The sequence below is a fragment of the Contarinia nasturtii genome, unplaced genomic scaffold (assembly GCF_009176525.2).
Source record: "Contarinia nasturtii isolate CC-2019 unplaced genomic scaffold, AAFC_CNas_1.1 Cnas_scaffold_285, whole genome shotgun sequence".
NCBI lineage: Eukaryota > Metazoa > Arthropoda > Insecta > Diptera > Cecidomyiidae > Contarinia > Contarinia nasturtii.
In genome coordinates, this window is record NW_022197640.1 from 5,113,706 (window position 1) to 5,140,157 (window position 26,452).

The window sequence follows — 26,452 nt, forward strand, 5'->3', positions numbered from 1 at the left end:
TTTTAAACAAAGAGAGAAAAAAATACAGAAATGAAAGAATCCTATTTTATACCAATACTTTGGGACGCTACGTGAAACAATTTTCGAACAGTTTGTGCGACAATATATACACACAAATTCAACTCATCATTTTTAGTCGCATACATTCTACTTTCATTTGCCCTCTAAATTATGATTCGTTCTAACAATTATCAATTTGTAGTAGGTTTGATGTATGTTTACTGATAAAAATAAATTATAATATTCAAAAAAAGGAAAAAAAAAAACACACACCGACACGTGACTAAATTCATTGGATTATTTTATTACTTCTTCAATTGTGATAGCTACAGTCAACATTTACGACGTGACAAAGCTAAAAACGAGTAAGTATTTGGGCGGCAATATTTGAAATTTAAGTATCGATAGTTTATGTGAAGTGATCCGATGTGAACCAGATAATATGTTTTTGACGTTTACTAATTACAAACAACTGGTCCGACCACTTTCATATGGACAAGCAAAGAAAATTTGTGTGAAGAGGAATTATAACAAAACATTCAGCAAAGCGCACACGTACAGGACACATCAAAACAATTCTTTATTTTGAATCCTTTGTTTATATATATCATAATTAGCTGTGCTTAATTTGAAACATGATTAGTAAAAATTCGTTCGTGTTCACTAATTCGTCCAAAATAGTAAATATAGTTTAGAAGATTTTGTATAATGTGCGCCGGGTGTGATAGTTATAAAATAGAATAGAAAAGTGTAATACAGCATCATCCATCGAAACATCAACACGACAAAACAATAATAAATAATAATGTCACCAAAAAAGAGTAATTCGCAACCAAGAATTATGGTTTTTCGTCCAACATGGGAGCAATTCTCGAACTTTTCCAAATACATTGAATACATGGAATCGAAGGGTGCACATTTGGCTGGAGTTGTTAAAGTGAGTATTAATATTTGTTTGTATGTGTGTGTGTTCCGTTTATTTTGGTGTTTTTTTTTTGTTGTATTTGATACTTGTGTCATTGAACCCGTTCCATTGACAGATTTTGCAAATAAAAAATTTACAATTTATTTATATTGTTTGATTAGGTGATACCACCGCCAGAGTATGTACCACGAAAATCTGGCTATGACTTAGACAATTTAAGAATAACAATACCAGCACCAATTGAACAAATAGTGTCGGGAAAACAAGGCATCTATCAACAAATAAATGTTCAAAAACGACCGATGACCGTTAAACAATTTCGTGATCTTGCAACATCCGTTCGACATCAAACGCCCAAACACTTTGACTATGAAGATTTGGAACGAAAATATTGGAAAAATGTGACATATATTGCACCAGTTTATGGTGCCGATGTGGCTGGCACATTAACCGATTCGGATGTTACCAGCTGGAACATAAATAGTTTGGGCACAATTTTAGATTATGTGAACAAAGATTATGGCATATCGATTGCTGGTGTAAATACAGCCTATCTTTATTTTGGAATGTGGAAAACATCATTCGCTTGGTAAATAACATTTTCTATTTATATGAAATATCACCAAAAACAAAAGAAAAATTTACCGTTTGTTTATAAATTTTTAAGGCACACTGAAGATATGGATCTGTATTCGATAAACTATTTACATTTTGGAGCACCAAAAACATGGTATGCCATACCGACAGCGTACGGTCGCAAATTGGAAAAATTGGCAAATCGATTGTTTGCCGAAAATTATGAACTATGCAATGCACATCTTAGACACAAAATGACGATAATTAGTCCACAAGTATTGCGACAAAATCAAATACCATTCAATAAGATAACACAGGAACCGGGTGAAATTATGATCACATTTCCATTTGGCTACCATGCTGGCTTCAATCATGGTTTCAATTGTGCCGAATCAACAAACTTTGCCGCATTGCGTTGGGTCGAATATGGCAAACGAGCATCACATTGTCAATGCCGGTAACTTTTTCACTTAATATATGAATGAATATTGCAGTTTTAAATTCAAATGACATTACAGTTATTCTTTTTATCGTCACCATTTAGAAGAGATGCGGTGAAAATCAGCATGGACACATTTATCAAAAGATTTCAACCAGAAAATTATACAAAATGGCGAAGTGGTAATGATATTGGACCACATCCAGAAGATGCTCATCGTCAAAGGTAAGGCTACTATTTTTACGAATCATTTTTTGTTAAACGTTTTTTTTACACATTTGTTTTCGGTATTTTGTAGCAATGGAAGCAGCTCCAAATCAAAATCGGCGAAAAGAGCCAAAAATCAAGATAGATTATCAGCACTGAAAAGGTATTATTTTTCTTTGTTTGTTTTTGGCGTAGCATTAATCAATGACCAATATCTTTTCTGGCAGGCGAAAAATTGACATTTCAAAGTTTGTCGTACCTGAACATATGAATCCAAAAGTTCGTTTGAAAAACATTTGGAAAGAATTGGCCGATGTTGGTGTAGCTGTAAATCTCTTGCCACCCGGAAATGTCAATAAAACCATTAGCATCAGATATAACATCAAAACTCAATCTTTATTCGACGATGATATTATGAATTAGCTTAACACCAACAAAAGAAAACCATTACTCTACAGCGAATGTGGAGTGTACGTGTGCTGATCGAGAACTTTTCTTTTTTTTTTGTTGTGTAATTAACTTTTTTCATTCAAGTGTGTGTTTACTCAACGTATTTTGAGAAATCTTTTTTTTTTGTTTTCTTTTCATCAACTCTTCATTAGCATTGGATTCATTAGAGTTTCTTTTTCTGCCAACTTCGAAGGGCATCACATTAAGTTAAGAAAGAACGTAAAACAAAAACAAACGAAAATTCGAAATTGTATAGAATCTATTGAAATTTATTCGAGTTCATTTCCAAAGTTATACAGCATTAGATATTTATACAAATAGATAATTATTAACTCGACAATGCAGTTTAATTTATACAATCAAATTAAATCAATTGAAAAACTAAATTGGTCAATAGTTAAGTAGGTGAAAACGTGTTCATAAATAAAATATTGAACAAAATAAATGTGTCATATAACATCAAATAAATATTTTTATTCACGCCAATTTCATTCGAAATATGAGTAATTTCGTCAAGTTATTCCGAACCATTCATAAATGTACTCAAGAAAAGAAACTAAAAAAACTGAACCGGATCAGTTTGTTACACACACACACATACAAACATGCGATTGCCTTTTGACATTTCGTTTGACGTAAATAAAGTTACTGAAAATCTATACACACATTTTAAGCTGCATTTTCAGAAGCGCAGTGAACAACAAATTTTGCGACTTAGAGACGGGAAAATTTGTTTAAAATAGCACATTGTTATTCGATTGAGTAAATACAGTGTGACATTGTAAAAACAATTCAATACATTATAATTTCCATGTAAATAAATATGCCCGAATTGAAGCGGCTTCAAAGTGAATTTTATGCGAAAAAAATACAGTTCTATTTGATTACATAAAACTTGTTTTTCTTTTCTTTTAAAAAACCTGCATAACAAGAAACATTTTTATTTCCGCAAACAAAGTTCTTTTTTTCTTTTTCTCTCGTTATCGTGTTACTAGTTACTCGCGTGCGACAATTGCCTTTGATGGTTGCAAAATATATATATTTCTGAGTACGTTTTTTATTCATTAGAATATTAAAACAACAACAACAAAAACAATCGTAGCAAACATAGCAAGCAACAAAAACAATAACAACAATATAGTATGACATAAAATGAAATATGTTTAAAATATCCGATTTTTGTTGAGAATAGAAAACAGTGTGTGAGATAAAAATATAACGAAAAGAAAATGGTTACATGGAATACAAACAAACGAATAGTGCGTATTCTGTTGGTTGGTGATGCGGGCGTTGGGAAAACGTCACTCATTTTATCGCTTGTAAGTGAGGATTTTCTCGAAGATGTACCACCAAAAGCAGAAGAAATTACTATTCCAGCCGATGTAACGCCAGAACAAGTTCCAACCAACATTGTAGATTACAATGGTAACTATTTACATTTCGATTCAAATGCGATTTTTTTTTCTAACTTAAATAATAATGAATTTGATTTTTTTTTAATTAAAAACGACCAGCAATTGAACAAAATGATGATTCATTGCACGAGGAAATCAACAAAGCACACGTTGTATGTATCGTGTACTCTGTTGAAGATGAAACATCACTCGACCGTATTAGTGACTATTGGTTGCCATTGATTCGAGATTCGGTCAACGAAAGTGAACAACGAAAACCAGTCGTTTTAGTTGGAAATAAAATCGATTTAATTGACTATTCAACAATTGATGTAAGTTATGAATTGCGTTTTTATGAAATCAGTTTTCCAAAGTTCGGAAGCCGGAAGTCATGTCTTGTTTGTGTGGCGGTGCAGAGCAAAAATGTGATGCAAATATATACAATGTTGTGGAATTCATTTCAAATAGTATGGCTTCGGAGTTTTTGAAAAAACGGAATAATGATTTCTATTCTATGATTGGATATTTATACGAATTAAATGAAATTACAGATGGTTCTTGGGATTATGGAAGAATTTCCTGAAGTGGAAAGTTGCATTGAATGTTCGGCAAAAACTCTACACAACATATCCGAAATGTTTTATTATGCACAAAAGGCGGTACTTCATCCAGCGGCCCCATTGTACTCGATGGAAGATCAAGACGTAAGTTTTTCGAAATATGCTATGCATCAAATCCATTACGAATAATTTTTGAATGTATTGTATTTCAGTTAACGGATAAATGTAAAAAGGCGTTGGTTCGAATTTTTAAAATTTGCGATATTGATGGTGATGGTTTGCTCAATGACTTTGAATTAAATCATTTTCAACGACGTTGTTTTAATGCACCGCTTCAGCCACAAGTTCTTGAAGAAGTGAAAGCAGTATTGAGTAAAAATGTACCGGATGGTGTTGTCAACGATGCGGTCACTTTAAAAGGTTTCCTATTTTTGCATTGTCTGTTCATTCAACGTGGTCGCAATGAAACAACATGGGCTGTTTTGCGTCGCTTTGGCTACAATGAAACATTAGAAATGGCAAAAGAGTATTTACAACCGACCATCAAAATACCGCCCGGAAGTAGTACAGAATTATCACATCGTGGACAACAATTTCTAACAATGTTATTCGAACGAAATGATCGGGATCTGGATGGTGCATTATCACCGGATGAATTGAAGACATTATTTTCGGCTTGTCCAACATTGCCATGGCCATCACTTTCCGATTTACGTCGAACGGTGCCAACAAATGAAAAAGGCTGGCTTACACTTCATGGTTGGATTTGTCGCTGGACACTACAAACACTGGTCGATCTACCGCGAACACTTGAGTATCTTGCTTATTTAGGATTTAATGTGCATGAAAATGAATCACAGTTGACCGCCGTACAAGTGACCAGAGAACGAAGACTGGATTTGGCGAAGAAACAAAGTAATCGAACTGTGTATATGTGCCATGTTATCGGACCAAAGGGTTCGGGCAAAACAGCACTATGTCGTGCACTTATCGCAGAAGATATGAAACGTTTACTCGATAGAGATTTTCGAAGTGGTTCACACTATTGCGTAAACAGCGTACAAATTTACGGTAAGAACATGGAATTGAAAAAATAAACATTCGAAACCAAGAAGAAGAAAAACAACATAATCACAATATATGTGCAATTTTAGGTCAAGAAAAGCATCTTGTTATGCGTGATATTGAAGTGCGTCAAGTATTGGATCCATTGCAACCGCAAGATGTTCACTGTGACGTCGCTTGCCTAGTCTACGATACAAACAATCCAAAGTCATTTGAGTATATTGCACGTATCTACATAAAATATTTTGCTGAGAGCAAAATTCCTGTATTGATTACGGGTACAAAGGGCGATTTAACCGAGGTTCGCCAAGAGTATTTATTGCAGCCCAACGAATTTTGTCAAAAGTACAAAATTCTACCACCGCAAATATTTAGTCTGAAGCATAATAAAAAGGATTTATATGTCAAATTATCAACAATGGCAGCATTTCCGTAAGTTATCGATCACGTTCAAACAATAAAAATGTCGATGCGAACATGTTGTAAATTCAATGCTCTCATTACAGACGATTCCAGGCCGCATGGATATTATTTTACAGACATCGCTTGGAACATCTTTGGGATTCAACGTAAGCTAATACTAATTTAATGCTCTAAAACAGTGATTCATCATGCTTTCATTTGTTTGCAGAAATCTAAGACATTTTGGTCTCATGCGTTCGGATCCGCTAGTGTGGTGGAAGGCTGGCATTGGTTTGGCAGCCGCTACGTGTTTTGGATTTTTTATAGTTAAGATTTTCCAAAGATCAACACCCAGCTAAATAACGATAATTATTACGTTTTATTTTCGTTCAGACTAGCTTTTCTCATCAAATAAATTCAATTTGTCTGTAATGTAAATATAGTATTTTTTCAACAAAAAAAAGAAAACAATTTGAAAACGAAACAATAAAAAAAATCCGAAAAATCATCCAGTTGCATAAAATACAATATATCACCCCCATAATGTTATCAAAAACAATGTGATGTATTTAACGTAGTTGTTGACGTAACATTTGTTCATCACAGCAATAAACTAACTTCCTTCAGAATTTACAAATATTATAACAAAAAAATTGATTGCCTTTTTAACACCAAACAATTTATATTTTGCTAAATATTTAGTAAAAAATGTCATTTTTATTAGTACACATTTGAAAGGCTGCGGTGAAAAAAGGACTTTTACCCTTTTGTGATCATTCTGTCGTTCGTCGACACTGTCTATTGCCGATTGTTCATTGTCCTAGAAAATGAAATTTCTCTCAATTTGCACTTTTCATGAATTTTACTAAAAACCTACAGGTAAGATCATGTAAGGACAAGTGATACATGCATTTTTTTTAAATTTATGTCATGAATGAACTAAAACGTAAAAATTGCCATGTTTGACATATGGATGGCGTTGTTTATCTGATGAAAAATTCGGACGCTAACGCACATCAGACGCTTTTGACCCCAGGGGATTCCATTATGGGAATTGACTAAATGTTTTCTTTCAGTGTCAAAATTCCGCTAAACAAAAACACAGAATTTTTCATGCGTGTTTTACGTGGAAATTGTGTTTTAAGCTTGAATTTTTGTTGGACAAGTAGTTCTCTGCAGAAATATTCATCGAAAAAGGTAAAGTCATTGTTTTTTATATTGTTTTTTGCTTGTGTTTGATTTTTTTTTATTTATGTAGAATGTTGCCAATTATACGTAAACGTGAGCATCGTTTGTCTGAACGTCAAATTTCTGATGCAATGCAAGCAAACTATGATGATGAAATGTTAAATGCCGATTTTGCTGGCGATGAAGAAAGTTCTATTGATGACTTCACTGACAGTGAAGAAGACTATGAAAGCAATTTCGAAGAAGAATTCCAGAGTGAAAACAAGGGGATGGATACCGATTTGCACAACGAAACAGAAGAAAAACCATCAGTTGGAACTGAATGCGAGCCGCAGCCGATTCAGCTGAATCCAAACCAATCGAAATTAATTCCTGGTCAACATTTCGACACGCATTTCGATTATTTTGACGCAATTTTTTCTCAACAGGTGATGAACATAATTGTTCGTTTCACAAATATTGAAGGACATAAGCGGATAGCAAATTTCAAAAATGTCGATGATATTGAAATTCGTGCATTTATTGGTCTACTGTTTGCCGCCGGTGTTGATAGATCAAGTAAGCGGAATTATCGAGAATTCTATGGAATTACACGAGGAATGCCATTGTTCCGTGCAACATTGTCTTTGACACGTTTCATGGAATTACTTCGCTTTTTACGCTTTGATGACAAAGACACGCGTTCTGAACGGCGCAAACGAGATAAATTGGCTCCGATTCGGGATTTATTTGAACTGGTCGTACAGAACCTGGGAAAAATGTACACGCCGGCAGAACAGGTGACTGTCGATAAACAGTTGGTGGCGTTCAGAGGACGATGCAGTTTCAAGCAATATCTTCCAAGCAAACCTGACAAATTTGGCTTGAAGATTTTTTGGTTGGTGGACACTAAAACATTGTATCCTCTAAATGCCATTCCGTATCTCGGTCGCGAACGATCCGGACCGGCACGAAAAATAAACATTGCAAAAGACATTGTTTTGAATTTGACCCGCCCCTATTTCAAGTCAGTATCATCTATCAAAATGGTTCATTATTCTCAATGTTTTGTTTTTTTTTTGTAATTTTAGGACTAACAGAACGGTTGTGTTTGAAAACTTCTTCTCAAACCATGACACACAAAGAAAGCTTCAATCAAATGGATTGTACAGCGTCAGTACTGTTCGTAAGAACAAACGATTTATGCTCGACGAATTGTTCAACATGTTTACTGTTCAACGCAAAACAAACCGATGGCCAATGGCGTATTTCATGAATTTGGTGAACGTTGCTGGTATGGCAGCATTTGTTTTATGGCGTACAGCCAACAACAAGCTTGGCCAACCTGTGAAAGAAGAACGCAAAAAATTTCTTACGTGTCTTTACATTGAGCTTACATATCAACACATTTCGCGACGTACCACGTCGAATCTGTCGATTTCTGAAAGGCAGTCAATTAATGATATAATTGGAAATGATCCGCTTTCGGTAGAGCCATCAACGTCGGAAGTCCAACCAAAAAGAAGACGTCGCTGCCATATTTGTCCACGTAAGATAGATCGAAAGTCCAAACAACAATGTGGAATTTGTCACAGAAATGTTTGTAAGGAGCATGCTTACGAAATCATTAGATGCAAAAGTTGTCATGTGCAGCCGATCATCAACGCTTCAGATTCGGAATGAATTAGATAAATAATAAGCCATAAATCCATAGCATGATAAAGTTTTATATAGGTTTTGTATCCACTGAAGTTCACTGGACTCCCACCTTTTTATGAAGCTACAGGTTTTAACCTATGTAATTCAATTCACGAAACTGTCGATGCATTGATCAACAAGTACTCATTATCAGACTATTGAATTTCCCAAATCTTTGTTCATTTTCCGAAGGAAATGTATTAAATAAAATAACCATTTTTACATTCACATTCGTTTTTATTGAATTTTTTCTGTCATTTTTCATTTGCTTAATTTGTTAAAAAAAGCCAATCTTTTGCTCAATTACATTTGTTATTTCCACATAGTTAACTTAATTCAGTAGGTCTTGAACATGTTTTATGAGGATAAAATACGTATGTCAATTTTATGTTTCTTTTATTTTGTCGTGTGAGTGTGTGGACGCAATGAAATTAAAAAAAACACCAACATAATTACTGTAAAAAACAATTCATTAATTGACATTTGTGTCAATTCCTGCATAAATCGGACAGAACCAATTCGAAATCGATGCCGATAAAAAATGTTCATTGTTAATGTCGATCGTTAAAAATTCGGATGAAAAATGATGCAATTTTATGCTGAATTAGTGAAATTGTGTTTTTTTATATATTCGGCCGATTAAGAAATGGAGCAGTGAATTTATGCAGAAATTGACTTGACATTTACATTCAATATCTTCTTATTATATAAAATGGTAAGAATAAAGAGTTGATGATAGAGTTTTTTTTGGGATTCATGTGTATGTGTGTTGCCTTCTCAAAGGAACACACGCACGCAATGCAAGAAAAATCATTTGTTGTACGGCACTGCAAGGTACTAGAGGGTTTATTTATTTCTTTGTTTCTTATTGATTTCGTTCTTCGGAGGAGAATCAAGTTCTGCACCAAGTTTTTTCATTAGATTTCAGAGAATATCAAAATACAGTCCACGAAATACATTTAAAAAAAATTCGACCACAAGTTAAATATCTATTATATAATAAAATTAATTGCCATCCATCGTTTATTTCTTTTGTCTTATTATTTTGCTTTTTTTTTCATTTAACAAACTATTTTGGATCAGGTATGTACTTGTGACATTGATTGATAGACAAACATGCAGGATTTACAATACAAAGTCGATTTTGTTTATTTATGCAATTTGTGTATTCATTCGAGCACTTTTCAACCATAAAAATTTGATTTTTCTTCCATTACAGCCGTAACGTTACACCCGTAACGGTGAAAAATGTCATCCAAAATTGAATTCTATGTCCTCTATGTCTATTTTTGGATTCAGTTTTCCTGGTTGTTGTGATTCAGCACACGAACAATTTGGTTAATTAAATGCCATATTTTTAATTATTTATTGATTATTTATTTTGGTTTCAGTTTGCTTTTAAATGATTATGACAATATGCACTTCTGACACTACATTTCATACTATTTTCCATTTCATGTTTCTCACAAAAATAAATGTCATCGTTTTAGTAAATGAAAATTGACAAATTCAAAATTATAGACCAAAATCGGCATTAAATGAATCGGATATTTGGTTTGGCTTTCAAAAAAAAAGAACATTTATTTCATGACAAATAGCTATAGCTTGAAAGACGTCACAACAATAGTTGAAAAAAAAAAATCTCATAAATCACAACATGTCCAAGTGTTTGTGTATATTTTGTTTATTTTTTTTTTATCATTTGGCATTCGCCTAATTTGGTTTTTCTTTTTTCATTATCATTATGTATTTCACTTTATTGAATTTTCTAAAAAATATTCGTTTTATTCATTTCATTTGGCAGTAAAATATATAGAAAAAATTGGTTCAAATTGAAATGTTTGGAACAAATTTCGTTGAATTATGTTCGCTTAAAATATTATTATGGTCATTTGGAGAACGATCTTCTTTCCATTTTTTGTTTCATAAAATGTTCTTCCTCAAGGTTGTGTGCACGTAAAATGAATAAGCATAATGGAATTTCAAACGACAGTGGAAAAGAGCAAAAGACAAAAAAAATAAGTCTTAGTTATGTATTTGGCAAATGTTACTTACAAAAAGGTGGTCATTTTCTTTTGCATGTTTACATTTTTTTTAGAAAAAAAAAAAATCATAAGCACCATTCACAACTGTTTCATGAGAAGAAAGGAAGAAAGAACTACATTTTTTCGCATATAATTCAGGAAATGGTATTAAGTCTATATGAAGTATGACGAGATTTTAAAAAAATGCGTTACATTTTATAACGTATATTGAATTGTGCGGAGAAAAAGAAAATTATTACGAAACCGAATAAAGATAATTATATTTCGTTGCAATTATTCGTTTTATTCAGCGGTTGTTCCTCTGAAGAATAGGAATGGGGCGGAGGATAAGGATCTCCTCCTCTTCACCGTTCCTCCTCTTCAGGGAAACAACCCCTGATTTTATTCTAATTACGAGGTTTCTGTTCTAATTGTGCCTGCCGTTCAGTTGAAAGTGTATTTTTCTAAAAAGTTAAATCATTTTGCAAGATTCTAACTCGTTTTTCCTAGCGCACATTTTGAAATATCAATTTTTTCGAATCAAATGTTCATTTCTATGCGGTGAAGTAGTTTGTTATACTCGAACTGACGTACAGCAAATAAATACAGCTTCAATTCCACGGGTCGTTGAATAAAAAGAAAGCACCAAAAATGTGTGTGATATTTACAACTATAATTTATCGAAATAAAAATGACCATTCGTTTGCGTATTCATTTAACACTTAGAATTGGATTGATATTATTTAGTTGTTTTTTTTTTTGTTAAATGGAACAAAAGGAATATTGCGATTTCGTTTGCGTACAACATCTGTTGGTTTATCCCGATTTTATTATTCACTCCACTTATATATTGTATAAATTTAATCGTATTCACGAACATAAGACATTTTTTTTTGTTATGTACATTTATATGGATAAATACTAGATTTTTTTTGTATTGCATTTTGTTTATGTTTTTGTTGTGATTCCTGTTCTTGTTTCTTGTCTCTCTGTGTGTGTGTTTGTTTGTGTGTGTAGTAAATTGAAAACATCGATTAACCTACGTTATTTTTTTTTTAAATATTTGAGTTATTATTTTTTAAATCTCAATACAGACACATCCATTTAAAGTTGTATTTTTTGTATTCATTCATTATTATGCTATGACATTGATATTAATATTTTTGTTATCATAAATTCTGTTCGATCATTGTATTTAACGAAAACATCCAAATAAATTCCATATTTCACATTTTACATTGATTTAAATTCTAGTTGTGGTTTAATGGTTATTGAAAAAGAGTGTGTATTTAAATTTGTTTAATTTCTGTTTTCTCTCCCAATAATCTCTTCAATGGGCGCGTCGGTTCTCGAAAATTGTGCGCGAATTGTTGTGATTTTGGGAAAAGAAGTATAGGCGGGATTGATTGAAACAACACTGACGTGTATCTATGGCAAAGCCTAAGCGACAAAGAAGAAGAAATGCAATAAATTAAATTTGATTCGTACATTAAAAAAAACGAATTGTAAAATTCCCTTCGCGGAAAAAATGGTGAACGGTTTAAAATCAATTACTGATATTTTTTTCTCGTTACAATTAATACTTTATATATTATATTTATATATATATATATAAAAATGCTAATCTATTTTTTTATGAACAGGTATGAAAATATATTTTGCACATTTCACAATTTGTTTGCCGAGTGTACTTGCTTTTACTTGTGTAGTGATGTTGATTCAAATTTGTTGTTGTTGATGTTAAAGATTTAAGCAAATATACAAAAACACACCGATAAATTCCAAATACTGCTTAGTTTATATGTATTTAAATTACAAAGGAGAAAAGCGACAACCCAGCAAAATATTTCTAGTTTCTCCTTCTTCTTATTTTGTTTAAACTATTTATTTGGTTTGTTTATCCGTGTTTATGATAACAGCATTGATTTTGTTGTTTTATGTGTTTGGTCGAAATAACGTTTTGTTTAAATGCGGTTCATTTCGGTTGTCCGACGTCGACTGTATGTGCAACAATACACGAAGATAAAAACGAATGTAAAAAAAAAAATAAACAAACAACGATATGTTTTTTTTTCTATTTTAATTAATGTGCCAACCATATACCTATAGTTCATGGTTTTGACGTATTTCTCTCATAATTTTGAAATGTAATTAAAAGAAGGAAATTCATTTTATACGTTGATTCATTTTTCTTCTTGTATTTTTTGTTTTTGTTTTTCGATAATGATAAGATTAATTTATTGTGCCATTGCTGATCTTTTTTTCTTTTGGGATTGGTTAATTTCATATGTTGTTTTGTATTTTTTTTTTGTTTTAAATATGAGTCCACTAGCTACACGTTTAGATTTTTCCTGTGTTTATAATACATTTGCATCAATATTATGTTTCAATACACAATACAGGATTTCATCTTTCAAAAAACCACATTCACAATTTTGCAATTTTTAAATTCTGAAGCGTTTAAATTTATTCACAAATAGTTTTGAGTTACCAACACGACAAAAAATACAAACACAAAAAAATGATACTTTATTCTTTTGATATATATATATATTAGCGTTCAAAATTTACATAAAAAAACGACAAAACATAAATTAATGGAAAAAACAAAACTCAAATTTATTTATGGACATAAGAGTTCGTTAAGTGTTACTTTATAATCAGTCTTGCTAGATGTTTGGAAAGAATTGGAAAAAAAATTTGGGCCTTACACACGAATCGATTCCTTTTTTAAATTAATTTCCGTTTTTTTTTTTTGATAATACTCGGACAACCATTCAAATTGTTGTTTTGTTTTCTTTGTGTGTGTGTGTGTATGTGTTGTTTTTTATACATTGTTTCTTACGTTTTCTTTTTTAAAAAATACATTTTGGAAATGAATATAAAAATAAGCGAAGGAATCACGTAAATCGTGTTCACATTTATCGACAAATATCAAAATTAGAGAAAATGTGATAAAGAGAAAAATATGAGTAAAAAAAATGTATTTTTCTTCAAAACATACAAAATGGAACACGATAAATTTTGGATTTGATGCATTCATTACATAAACATATAAGTTTTCTTCTGTTGCCTTTTCTCCATTATAAAATTGCACACGTTGCCTGTTTCAATCAGGTTGAGTTAATGTTTTCTTCTGAATTGTTTTGCTTTATATTGAAATTGATATTGATAGCACAATGTTTGATGATTACTTTTATATTGTATTTCCAACAAATAGCTTGGATCGATTGATCAACACATCAAAACATACAATTTTTAATTTATTATTTTGGTTTTCATTTTTTTTTTACTTTTGTTCCAATACATATAAATTACGTTACAACATACAATAAATCCACAATATTCTTATTTATTTGTTTTTTTTTTTTGTTTTTAATTATTATTTTGTCCCATTTCTCGTGTATATTTATAGTTTTATTTAGGCACGTCACATTACATAGCAACAATGACGTTCTCTCGAGTATTTCAACAATCTTGTCTTTCTGTTTTATTTCGATGCGCTTTCCAATAATTATAATTTGATTAAAAGCTTTAAGGGTTTTGTTTTGAGTGGATGTGTGTGTGTGTGTGTCACATACTTGTGCTTGTATTATTTCATTGATGTAGCAAGGAGCTGCTTGGATTGAGCGTTGCTCCCCTGCGCATATTTGTTTATTGTTTTTGTTTTTTTTTTATCAAATTCACTAATTCTGTGTGTGTCTGTGGATTTATCGAATACGCATCCTCCGCACTTCACTTAAAAATTTACACAATCATTGACCACAATAAACATTTACATAAAACTGATAAAGTAGCTCATGTTTGTTTTTTCCATTTTTCTGGCTTTGAGTTTTTATTCTCTCTCTTTCTCTCTTTTATTTTTCATTTCGGTGTGTTGTTTTTCCTTTGTTTAGTTCATTGATTCAAACATTAGTTTTTCATTTTATAAAGCATACACAATACACATATTAAACTATATAATTATTGTAAAAAATTATTTTCTATACAATTTTTGTTGTTTCATTATTGATTTATGTATATAATATTCATATATCGAGTGGTTCTATTCAATCATTTCATTTTCTCTTTTGTTGTTTGTTTGTTCATTATCTAAACTAATTAAAATGAGAAAAACAAAACATTTCCTTAAAAAAGAATGAAATTAGAAATATTAAATCTAGAAACGTAGTAAACACAAATAAATGCGGAATATGTTTCGAGTTTTTCTCTTCTCTTCATTTTTGTTTTTTTCTTTTACTTTCACATTGTTTTTGGAATGGGAAAATTCCATGCAAATAGACTTTTCATTTCATTCATTGTGTTTTACATTCACATGTTTTCTTCATTGTTTTAAATTAATATTTTACAATTAATTCATTTAATAAATTTGTTTCCACTGTTTTTTTTTATACTATCGTCTCTGGCAACGAAATGTCATGCATGATGCGTTGACCGTATTCAAAAACGGTTTGCGTTGTTACTACTTCCTGCCATCTGATGTTGCACTATTCAGACGACATGATATTATGAACCTGTTCCAATTTGTAGGCGAGACGTTGTTTTTGCGAAAATTCATCCTCTTCTAGCGTAACAGTTAGTTGCTCGTTGTATTTCACAGCATAAGTGTAGAGTTCGTGGAGGGCACAATTCGTATTAAATTCAGTTGTGTGCAACTGTAAAATCAATGCAAAGAGAGCGAGATAAAAAAAACGCATTTCAAAATTGTATTTGCACAATACAATGAAAATTAAAATGAGTATACTTACACGTGACTCTTCGTTAAGCATTGCAGCCATATCCTGATCACTGATTGCTGGCATCTCTCGAATATCAGTGTAGTATCGTTCAACCCATTGACGATACGATGGAATGTCTTTAGCGTACAATAATTTTGAACTCGGTGAATCTTTACCTAAACGATGATCCGATGTCGAACATGAATCCATAAATGTTTGAGCAACGACCGATAGACATGAATCGACAATATTCGATTTATGTATGTCAAAAACGAAATTTGGATTTTTTATTAAATTAACCCAAAATCTGTGGACAACGAAAAGAAAAAAACGAACAAGTTGTGTGAGTGTTAATTTTTGAAGGAAAAAAAGTAAAAATAAAATTGTGTGGTAAACCTACCTTAATGGTAAACTATTGCTTTTCCATGTGTGCACAACCTCTGGATCAGTAATACCGTGTAATAATGCTTGATCATCCAGGAAATCAAACATATATTTTATAGCTAATGGCAGTGCCGAACCTCGATGAGCCGTACTGAATATAGTTTCGAATAAATCGTCTACGAATTTTTGCAACGTACCCTTGGTGGCCAACAAACGTGTCAAATAAATTTCGGACACCATTTTATTGACGCGTTCGCCTTCTTTTTGCAAGTCAATATCATGATGCTTCACCAAATGCCAATAACGTAAACCATTCTCTTGTACATCGGCATTAAGTGGGCTACCAGCTCGACTGAACGGTGGACTTGATGACGGATATTTTGATAGATTTAACGTTTCGTATTTATGTGATTTGTCATTTTTATCCGATAGCATGGATAAATTGTAAATGGGACTTTGTCGTGATACTAAGCTCAGACATGCCCCATCTGGTACCCGATAATGGTGTAGTGTATTCAATTTTTTCCATTCACTGTCCATTTTTGATGTGGAATCTTCATCATATAAAATGACCCGACCCGATGCACCGGTTCGCCATTCCAAATCCAAATCGTCACGTCGTGGCCGTTGGCTCCATGGTGTATTACGGTAAATTGTCTCTAAGCATTTCTCTTTGACTTGACCAATTGTATCACAGTCCAAAACGCGAACAGCAACATTTTCCGTATTTGTTGGCATCATTTCAATATTATTTGTGCATAAAATTGGCTGCTGTGTTATGCTTGCATAGACAGTCATACATTTAAAATCGATCAATTGACGAATTAATTTCTCTTCGCTGAGCGAATATCGAGCTTCGTGCGTTATTGCATCCACCGGACCTTTATCCATTTGCCCTTTTACCGCTCGGAACAGCATGTACAATGGTTCGCCGGCACATTCACGCAAAAATTTATGCAACAAAAATGTAAACCATGCGCTTAACATTTTTTCGGCCACGCTTTCAGTTCGTCGCAATAATAGTTTCGGATGACTCTTGCCATCGATACACTTTTCAATTAATTCGGCTAAAAGCGTTTTCAGTATGTCCGTGCAATATTCTAATTTACTTTGCAGTGTAACCATTATGAGGGATGCAACATTCACACGTTCTCGCATTGAAAAATATCGATTACTCTCCAATGTTCGAATGAACAACAATAAAAATGTTTTATTCATTATCAATTGGCCAAAGAGACGAAGTCCTTTCTCTTTTTTCAATAGTTCCGGACGTTCCCATTGCAATACTACGTGATCTTCGTTGTTTGGAAATAGAATTTTCATGGCATACGTTCGATAATCTAAGAATGGTATTCCGCCACTCGTCAAATCACCAGTCATATCACCCATTTCCGTTTGCAATTCAGCAAATGCCTCTTTACATTCGGCGGCCACTTGTAATTCCAGTATATCCATTTGTTCTTGCATATTTTTCAAAACGCGATTACTTTCACTCGTTTTCTTTCGATATGCAATCACCAAACTGATAAACACCAACAACAGAATTACAATGCCTGCATTTTTGGAAAAATAGAGAAAAAACACGAAAAACAACAAATATTTAATAATTTTTGACATTTTCTTATTGATTATCAATATATCGAGCGGCGAGATTGTACTCATTGGTTACATTTCAATATGCTCAATTTTATTAACACGAAATATATTTGTTTTTTTTTTTCTTTTTCGAATCAATATTCATTATCATCAAAAAGTCATTGAACAGTAAATTGTCACAAAGTAGAACTTGCAACAAATAACGAAATATTATTCTAGACATTGACATTGAACTTACTTGTGATGCCGCCAACCATAGCATTTTTACTGAGACCATGCATAAAAGTTGGAGAAGCAAAACTGAGAACACCAATATCAAATGATAGCGATTGGCCAACCTTCACTAAAACTTTTGGATTTCTGTAAATTTCGGGGAAAGTGAGAGAGAGAGAGAGATAGTGAGAAACCGCAACGATAAAATGCTTTTGACGTAACAATAAAAGTGTCAATGAAAAAACTTACTCATTGGAATCTGAAACATCGGTTGGTGGTCGGCATGTTAGTTGTTGTCGTGAAAGTGATGTTATATTGCATACACCTTCTCCGATCAGTACAACGACATCAGTTTCTTTGCTGGCACGATCTAAATTCCGTCCATTGATTGTCAAATATTCGCTCTTAAAGTACTTCACTTCCTCTTCGAATTTGGCATACCAAGGATTTGGATACAGTTCAAACTTTTGATGCCCTTTGCTCGAGAGATTTTGCACACTAGCCACATCATCCATCATAAATCCAAATTCCAATTTGGCTGGTTCATCAGCATTCAATTTATCACTATCCTCGTCAATAACCGGTGAATCACACTCCATTTCCGTATTGCTCATTGCCGTACAATGCGAAACAAATGTTTTATCATCGTAATACACGTACATTTGTGGTTTTTGTATAATTTTCAAATTGTTTCCATGCACATAGACCTTAATGCCACCGGCCGGAATACCTTTCGGTGTCTTTTGGCTCGTTGAACCTGAAGCGGCCGAAATGATTGTTGGATCATCTTCAAATTGATATAGTCCAGCATCACATTCGCGTGTGGCCCGATCGAATTCCATTCGCAATTTTCCCGTTCGTTTTTCGGGCGATAAGCTCGTTCGGCACAATGCTTGATTTTCATCCACGCTCAATATCACGCACGGCATATCACCGATGTACGCTTTTATCAAACTGCCTGCATTCAAATAGTTGCCAGTGATTGTAACTTGTGTACCACCGGATACTGGTCCCGATTTTGGATTAAAATCATCGATTGACGGATCAACAAATTGAAAATCAGTTGTTGATTCACCGCGATAGTCACCAATTTGAACGACAATTTTTCCTTGACGATTTTTAAAATCGCCGGGCCCATCGACGGTGCAAACAATTTTCTTTGTATCCACATATAAATTCTGGAATGGCATACAACTCATTCCGGCCACTTTAACGCCCGAATAAATGTCAAGGAAATTTTTGCCCAAATTTATGCCACGTATCGTTACATTTGTGCCACCTTCATATGGACCGGTTGCCGGACTGAATGAGTAGATTTTCGGATTCGGGCATGTTTGCGATCGATTGAGCCAATCATTTTTCTTTTCATCGTGCATCGAACATTGATCGGCAACCTCACACGTTGACGTCGATTGACACCAACCACAATTATATTTTTCAGGCAATGCTAAACATGTTCCACAACTGTCACACATGTCACGACATCGATAAATCACCACTATAAAACAGATATAAATATTTATTTGAAATCGAAATTTTTACGTATATTTAAGTGGTAACAACAACATAAAAATGACATAAAACTTACCGTGAATGTTATCTGGATTGTCGAGTGGTTTCGAACCGCCCCATATAACGGCAAACGTTGCTGTTAAATTGGGCGACTTTGATGTATAAACAAATTCCATGGCATCACAGTAGATGGTATCGCCCAACAATTGTGCATTCACACTCGTTACACGCCCTTCAATATTGAACTGACACACGAACCGTGTTTGAACAATAAACTGTCCAATGATATGCACTTTAACTTTGATGGATTTTTTTGCACCAGACGCTACCAAAATTTCGCTTCCATCGCCGGTTGCATTGATTGTTGGACAAAAACTGGGACCCGATCGATAGCTTGGCCCAATTCTCTGTAATTGGTCAATTCAAAAATCGTTTAAATTTTTGAATCTTTCATGATAGTAATTTGATGTAATTTTAACTACTTACACTAACGCCGGTCACTAAAATATCATTTCGGCAATTCTCGGCCGTATCGTGGGTACAGCGATGCGCTTCAACACACCAATCACACGGAAATTGTGACGATACGCATTGTGTGCATGATAAATGTGTTGAACAATCGAAGAATGTAAACGATGTGGAAACCAAATCGGGTCCATTCATTGTGCGCACAGACAATTTGGCAGTGAAATGATCTAGAGCGATTAAAAATAAATTTATTTTCCGTCGTCCGTTTCAATTGAAGAACGAAAATCTGAATGAACGAAAAAGGACAAATAGACTTACGTTTGCCGGGGGCAATTTGTGGAAGAAGATCGGTACGAGGAGTTGTGCAATTGACACCATTTCGTTTTCTTGTTGCGTTTGTATAAATGGTTGGTTTATCGGTTGTAGTAAATGCGCACACCAGGCTTTCTTTTAGCTGCGGCAAGTGGTCGATTGTCAATTCAAGCTATTTGGTAAAATAAATGTTTAAAAATATTAGTTCCCTGTTCCAATCATCAAATTGAGTTGATTTCATTGTGAAAAAGCAAAAAAAAAAATCATACCGTTCGTGCGGTAGTTCTTTGAAGTTGATGAGGTACGACGCTTGTGATTGTCGTACATTTACCGGTTTTGTATGTCACCCAGAATAGTGGATCATTTGAGTTATCTTCGCAGCTTGATCGAAGACTACATTTATTTTCCAGTGAACACCATCCACAGTATGGATCTTTGGCTCCCAAGCATTCGGCACAATTTGAGAAAACCGTACAATCGTAGACTTTAACTTTTGTCACCCGATTCTTTGTCATCACATACAGATTCAATTCTTGTAGATCAAAATGCATATCAGCATTAACGGCCGAATTTTCATGGATTTTAATGTCAGCATATTCGATGGCCGATGTGCCTGATTCGACTACAACCTTTTTCACATGACCATCAACCGTGCCAACGAATACAACTGTAAATCCACTGGTTCGGGCTGCGGCAACGGCCGTCAATTGTTTATCAAAAGTTGCAACAGGTACTGCAGCAATAGCCTGTTCACCGCCCAACGGATAGTTAACATCTAGGCCACAAAAATCTTCGCTGATTGTTTGCAATTTGGTCGATACGCATGGCATATTCGGTAAAATGAAATCTAAACCGCGTGAACCATGACCATTGAAACATGATTTAATATTTTGCATGAATTTACGTCGAATTGATTTCAACGAATACACACAAAGTGCTGATTTATTTGATGGTACATTATCTTTGCCTTCGGAAAAGACGGCATACAAAACATCATCTTGTGGTGTAATTCCAAGATTTTCGGCCAAATCGGCTCCCGGTTTGCCCAAATATGCTGCCTGAACCAAATTATATTTTATCCCTTCGCCAATGCAATCGACCGGAATTTCTGTATACGAATAGTAATGCGAATCTTCTTGACATATGCGAACCAATTTTGTGATATATTCTTTTGTCACACTGGGCGCATTGTGTTTCAATTGTGTGGTCATGAAATATGAAAAACGCTCAGAACTAAAGCCATACACATAATTAACAGGATATGATTCACGTGAATTTGGATTGATGAACATTCGCGTACCAGTTGTTACAGCCGACGATGCCAATTGGAACATGCGACTCTTTTCCAAGCTACGCGATGCAACAGCTGGAATTTCGCTGCGATACAGTGAATTTCCAGCAAACGTTACACCAACGTACATTACATTTGTGACAGGCGGTGCCGGTGGACCGGGCGCTATAAATGCAACTGTTGATGCATCTACACAACAAAAAAAAATAACAACGACAACAACAATGATGTCACACAAAAATTGATTAATTTCAAGTTTACCAGCTATAATCAATGGCACAAACAACAATACTTACTTTCACTGTTGGCAACAATTGCTTCGACGACATCTTGTTCGGGTGATGAAATATTTTGCAAACTTCTCACCGAACAAATGCCTTGGAAGAGTGAACCGCAAGTAATCAGTCGGCTCGTACTGTAGTCGATTAATAAAACCTTATTTATATTGTCGGTTAGTTTGCGCGTTAGATTCTGTGTGCATTCGTTGAAACTACATTCTTTGGAATCATTTCGTGGGCCTGTTTTTGCATTAGCTACAATTTCCAAGTCGGGAGATAATTGATACAAACGATTTCGACCTCCAATGAACACCTTGTGAATGACGATGAATGAATGAATGAAATGAAAAAAAAAACAACGAAAAAATAAACCACAATCAGTACAATTATGCACATAAACAAGTATAAAACACAATAATATGTCATTTCAATAGAATGAAAACTCACTCTTCCAGTGTTTCGATCAACCACTAAATGATTCAAGTCGGTGTCAAATTCAGTTTTATGCGTAATCGTATTATTGCTAATGCTATTGATGCTATTGTTGAAACTGGTATAAATGCTTTCGATGCTATTGTTTGCATCACTGGCTTCGATAATTCGTGTCCTGCCGGTGTTACTGTTGCTTACAAACTTGAATATTGTTATAAACAACAATAAATTTAGGAACCCTTTCATGGTTCACGACATAGACCTAAAATAATCACAAAACAAATGAAAAAAAAAATAAGAATTGTTAACATTTAACACACAACAATTTCACAATGTTCAATTTAACATCAATTTCTTTCATTCACGCACACGCACACAATGCAAAGTGTATCGATATCTTTTTGCTCGTAAAATGTCTCGACGGGAGTAATTTATCTCATATTTTTCGATCGAACAATTATTTTATGAATTGAATGGAGAAATTTTCGTAAATTATTTTTCCGTCTGGCGATATTTTACACTCACACCAATTCCATATATCGCACATATATTATACACCTTGAAATACGCGACACAATACAATGTATAGGGAAACGCCACACACAGAACAATTTATTGAAATTGAACACAAAATGCACGTAAATTGATGAAAAAATTTATATCAATTGAACTATTTCGAGCACAATATGAATCATGGCAGCATCTTTAATACAAAAAATTCACATCGAATATCATAAACAATTGAAAAACCATAAAACTTTTACCTAAAATTCACACAAACACATCGATAGTAGCTCGATTTTTTTTTTCTACTTCTCTGTTGTATATTTTACTTTCCTATCGATTTATCCAACAGAGAGTTGACAGTTCTCTTTATTAGAAATCAAAGCTTCATCTGTTTGTCTCAGCTATGTTTGTCTCTGTCTGGTATATGCGAAGCAGTACGTTGTTGATGCCGCCATTTGTTATAACTAGAGGGCGCATAATTAAAAAAATCTACAAGTGGCAATGCAACTTCATTGTGGTACTTCGCCCGAACGCATACAAACGCAACACATATACACGCACTCACACAGTCGAGTGTATGTGTGAAGTGGATTTTGACAGAGTTAAAATCACCGAAATGTAACCAAGCGCAAGAAGCTGTCAGTGATAGAGCGAGATATGCAAGAAGAGTGTATTCATTCATAGCTGCGACGCCTGCCGTTTTCCCACTTTTACACAGAGTTGTTTTTTTTTGCATCGGTCAGTCAATTTTGTTGTATATGTATTGCATCTACAGCGTCGTCATTTGTGTGAATACGTATTGAAAATCGATCGCTTTTTCCCCGTGCAAACAAATGATGATTCGATGGGAAATTCGACAAGACCAAAAGAGACTTAAATCGGCCCAAAAACCACAATACATTGCTCTGTTTCAAATTGTTTATCAATGTTGTTTTTGCTTTCTCATCATTGAGTCATCATCATCTTCGTCTTATTTTCTCCATTCATTATTTATTTTTTCCCCATTGATAAGCACAGAGAGAAAGAGAGAGTGAGAGCGAGATTTGAAATGAAACAAGACTGTTCAATTCAACTTGCGTTTAATGTGTGATGTCGGCTTTCATATGAATCACTCATAAATGGCGTGATTTATGTGAAACTGCCTATCACTCAAACTGTCTCGACTTTTATTTTCTGTTTAAACTTTTCGGTTTGTTTGAACAACATGCAATTGTAATTGTAACTGTCTGATGTACATTGAATTTGTTTAAATTGAGTTTATTTAAATTGAATGCTTCTGTGGCTGCAGCCACTTCGGTTGTTTTTGTCGTTTTGCAAATATCATCGACAAATTCAAGTGTGGGAATATGCGTAGGATACGAAAAAAACTAACAAGTAAAATTCTAATGACAAAAAAAAAAAGATGAAAGCAACAAGACACACACAGAGCGAGAGTGAATAAAATCAAAATACACACGGACATTGATTACAACACGCCCATGTATAAACTGATGTGCTCAATGATGCTTTTGATAATGTAATCATGCACTCCGTTGGCTTTTATCGCTTGATCAATTTTTCGGCATATTGCATATCTCTCATTTAAAATTTAATTGAATAATTTATGTAATTTGAATAACAGCTTTTCAACAACAACAACAAAATGCGGTATTTATTGAGATAGGTCGGGAATGTTATCAGACCAAATGAAGAAAAACTTTAATAAAGTGAAAAAAATAATAATCATAACAAAATAGATGCGATAGGCAATTTTTTATCAGTTTCCAAAGGGCAATGACTGCCGAGATAAGAAAAGGGGTGTGGTATATATTCAATTCTGCCACCACTTGGCATTATAGATAAGCTGCACGGATGCTGATGACTGAGACACGTAACAAGTGAAATGTAGCTTTATTGTATTTCACTTTGATATCACACACACACACACACACACACACACACACGCATACAGAGGCACACAGATAGATATGGGGGAGAGAAATTCACTTTGATTGAAAACCAAAATAAACCGGATAACGAATTTATTGAGCGAACTGCTTTGTATTATCCATACAATAGATTCGTTATCGTTGATCCTTGTATATGAGTCAAGTAACTGTGTGCACTTGAATTCTATTCTATTATTTAAATCATAGTTGATTCAGATATTTCACGAGTCAGTTGTTAATCAAAGCGAATGAATTAAACGGAAACAGGCACTTTACTTACCCGAAACACGGTCCCGACTGTATTTTCGTAAACAGGAGTTTTATTTATTCGAAATGACAAAATGAAGACGAATAAATGATGATGTTGGTGTTTGATGATTTTATTTATTTAAAAAAGCTGCAGTTAAAGCACCAAAATGTAAAAGCACTGAGTATGATCGTTTCCTTTTCTCGTTTTAAAATTTAATTATATTTAAATGGATGACAATGACCATAAGACACATTGCACAATGTGCCACTGATCCATAGTCGATAGAATTAAATTAATAACAATCACCAGTACTCACAGATAAATTTGTAGAAAAAATATGGCATAGTTCTTTGTTTATTTTTATGGAATTTATTATAATAATACTGCCTTTTTTTATCGTTTATTTTATTTTATCTATTTTCAAATGTCCGCTGCTTTTGATAAGAAGTTGAACCTTTGATACGGAATGCTTTATTCGCAAACAACGATACAGAAGAAGGATGAGTCAGCGTGTACGGTTTTGTATTTCGTACATTTGTACAACATTAAATTCACTCGATAAAAAACAAATGTATATGCATTTTAGTAAAAAGAAAAAACAATGTTATCGGTACTCGTCGTCGTCGTCGTCGTCGTCGTTATTTTTTTCCGCAGTTGTCTCAACGTGCAATTGATAAACACTAAATATCAATCATAAAACATGCACAAACATGAATTCACAGCTTAATTGAAACACAAGAAAATGAGCGGCAGAGACGTATAAACCAAATCACACATATTTTAATTGAATGCCATACAGGTATATCTGATTTAAATTATGTGAATATAATGAGGATACAGCAAACACATGCAACTTTTGTCACGTCCAATATATATGGTTTATTGTTTATCGAATTCTTGTTGTCGTCACACACACCAAATTGAAGAAAATCGGCTTTTGTTTTGTTGCTTCTTCACTTTATTGGTCATTTATGAAATCTTGGTGCCAGATCCAAAACACGGTGCAAACAAGTGAACAAGAATGACACAAACAAATCCAATATAGTATGTCGTATAAATGCGAAACGCAACCACTTTCGCTAATTCCTTTTGTTTGCTTTTCATCTATATTTGATTTTTCTTCATTTATTTATTTATATATATTTAGTTTTGTTATTTTCGCTTTTTTTCTGTCTTTATTAAGTAGCAAGTGGGCGATGAATGCACATACAACACCTAACAAGATCGTGTTTTTGCGCACACAGACACATTCCCTTCACCACAAGATTATTCTTTGCTTTACTTTGTGCCTTGTTGTTCACCACTCTCGAATAACATGTAAATAATAATAGTTGAAAAAAGAAAAAGGTATCGAAACAAATGAAAACACCAATTCGATTTGATATCAAATGGAAACGAACAAAATCCGTTTTAATATTAATTGTGCGTGTGCTTGTGATGATTTTATGTGCTTTATGATTGCTTACATCCACAAAATTTGCATTGCTTTTCCACAGTCCACTCTCTGCCCTTTTTTGCAAATTCGTTTTGGTTACTCACTCCTTTTTTGCTCACTACTATAACATTTCACAATCATAATAGTAACAACAACAACAACAACAACGGCTAAACATGGCTGGCTGTGTTTCCAGTGCATTTATTCGATTTTCTCTCTAT

The 26,452-nt window shown here is 33.6% G+C and overlaps 4 protein-coding genes across 8 annotated transcripts; 3 read left to right on the forward strand and 1 right to left on the reverse strand.

Annotated features, from left to right (window-relative positions):
- Positions 1-509: 509 nt before the first annotated feature.
- On the forward strand, positions 510-2,817 carry LOC116337650 (probable lysine-specific demethylase 4B). Its single transcript, XM_031762393.1, has 6 exons — positions 510-937; positions 1,087-1,514; positions 1,593-1,958; positions 2,046-2,165; positions 2,239-2,310; positions 2,375-2,817. Exons 1-6 carry the CDS (start codon positions 806-808, stop codon positions 2,568-2,570), a joined length of 1,314 nt encoding a protein of 437 aa, XP_031618253.1. The 5' UTR covers positions 510-805; the 3' UTR covers positions 2,571-2,817.
- A 542-nt stretch (positions 2,818-3,359) lies between these two features.
- LOC116337649 (mitochondrial Rho GTPase) lies at positions 3,360-6,456 on the forward strand. The gene is made up of 8 exons (XM_031762392.1): positions 3,360-3,378; positions 3,666-4,022; positions 4,112-4,323; positions 4,543-4,695; positions 4,764-5,622; positions 5,706-6,048; positions 6,123-6,185; positions 6,248-6,456. Exons 2-8 carry the CDS (start codon positions 3,827-3,829, stop codon positions 6,375-6,377), a joined length of 1,956 nt encoding a protein of 651 aa, XP_031618252.1. The 5' UTR covers positions 3,360-3,378; positions 3,666-3,826; the 3' UTR covers positions 6,378-6,456.
- Positions 6,457-7,107: 651 nt separating this feature from the next.
- Positions 7,108-9,111, forward strand: LOC116337588 (piggyBac transposable element-derived protein 4-like). The gene is made up of 3 exons (XM_031762266.1): positions 7,108-7,215; positions 7,277-8,212; positions 8,277-9,111. Exons 2-3 carry the CDS (start codon positions 7,278-7,280, stop codon positions 8,866-8,868), a joined length of 1,527 nt encoding a protein of 508 aa, XP_031618126.1. The 5' UTR covers positions 7,108-7,215; position 7,277; the 3' UTR covers positions 8,869-9,111.
- A 4,386-nt stretch (positions 9,112-13,497) lies between these two features.
- On the reverse strand, positions 13,498-26,443 carry LOC116337669 (plexin-A4). 5 transcript variants are annotated; one of them, XM_031762424.1, is made up of 12 exons: positions 24,827-26,443; positions 22,127-22,373; positions 21,698-21,992; positions 20,380-21,590; positions 20,117-20,282; positions 19,817-20,025; positions 19,407-19,737; positions 18,068-19,316; positions 17,844-17,965; positions 16,026-17,562; positions 15,656-15,932; positions 13,498-15,562 (listed from the first exon to the last, which is right to left on the reverse strand). In XM_031762424.1, the coding sequence occupies exons 2-12, from the start codon at positions 22,355-22,357 to the stop codon at positions 15,395-15,397; spliced, it is 5,796 nt and encodes a 1,931-aa protein (XP_031618284.1). In that variant the 5' UTR covers positions 22,358-22,373; positions 24,827-26,443; the 3' UTR covers positions 13,498-15,394. The 5 variants fall into 5 exon arrangements, with proteins under 5 accessions (XP_031618284.1, XP_031618285.1, XP_031618289.1 ...); XM_031762425.1 differs by lacking the exon at positions 24,827-26,443 and adding an exon at positions 22,876-22,976; XM_031762429.1 differs by lacking the exon at positions 24,827-26,443 and adding an exon at positions 22,670-22,692.
- Positions 26,444-26,452: the final 9 nt, after the last annotated feature.

What these genes read in the sequence shown, in the direction of transcription:
- LOC116337650 (XM_031762393.1), top strand. Translation starts at nt 806, where the DNA reads ATGTCACCAAAAAAGAGTAATTCGCAACCAAGAATTATGGTTTTTCGT. An exon ending in TGGAAAACATCATTCGCTTG is followed by an intron (nt 1,515 to 1,592) that starts GTAAATAACATT and finishes TAAATTTTTAAG; the next exon opens with GCACACTGAAGATATGGATC. An exon ending in GAAGATGCTCATCGTCAAAG is followed by an intron (nt 2,166 to 2,238) that starts GTAAGGCTACTA and finishes GGTATTTTGTAG; the next exon opens with CAATGGAAGCAGCTCCAAAT.
- LOC116337649 (XM_031762392.1), top strand. Translation starts at nt 3,827, where the DNA reads ATGGTTACATGGAATACAAACAAACGAATAGTGCGTATTCTGTTGGTT. An exon ending in CAACATTGTAGATTACAATG is followed by an intron (nt 4,023 to 4,111) that starts GTAACTATTTAC and finishes AAAAACGACCAG; the next exon opens with CAATTGAACAAAATGATGAT. An exon ending in GAACATCTTTGGGATTCAAC is followed by an intron (nt 6,186 to 6,247) that starts GTAAGCTAATAC and finishes ATTTGTTTGCAG; the next exon opens with AAATCTAAGACATTTTGGTC.
- LOC116337588 (XM_031762266.1), top strand. Translation starts at nt 7,278, where the DNA reads ATGTTGCCAATTATACGTAAACGTGAGCATCGTTTGTCTGAACGTCAA. An exon ending in TTGACCCGCCCCTATTTCAA is followed by an intron (nt 8,213 to 8,276) that starts GTCAGTATCATC and finishes TTGTAATTTTAG; the next exon opens with GACTAACAGAACGGTTGTGT.
- LOC116337669 (XM_031762424.1), bottom strand. Translation starts at nt 22,357, where the DNA reads ATGAAAGGGTTCCTAAATTTATTGTTGTTTATAACAATATTCAAGTTT. An exon ending in ACAAATTGCCCCCGGCAAAC is followed by an intron (nt 20,026 to 20,116) that starts GTAAGTCTATTT and finishes TAATCGCTCTAG; the next exon opens with ATCATTTCACTGCCAAATTG. An exon ending in AGCAATAGTTTACCATTAAG is followed by an intron (nt 15,933 to 16,025) that starts GTAGGTTTACCA and finishes CGTTGTCCACAG; the next exon opens with ATTTTGGGTTAATTTAATAA.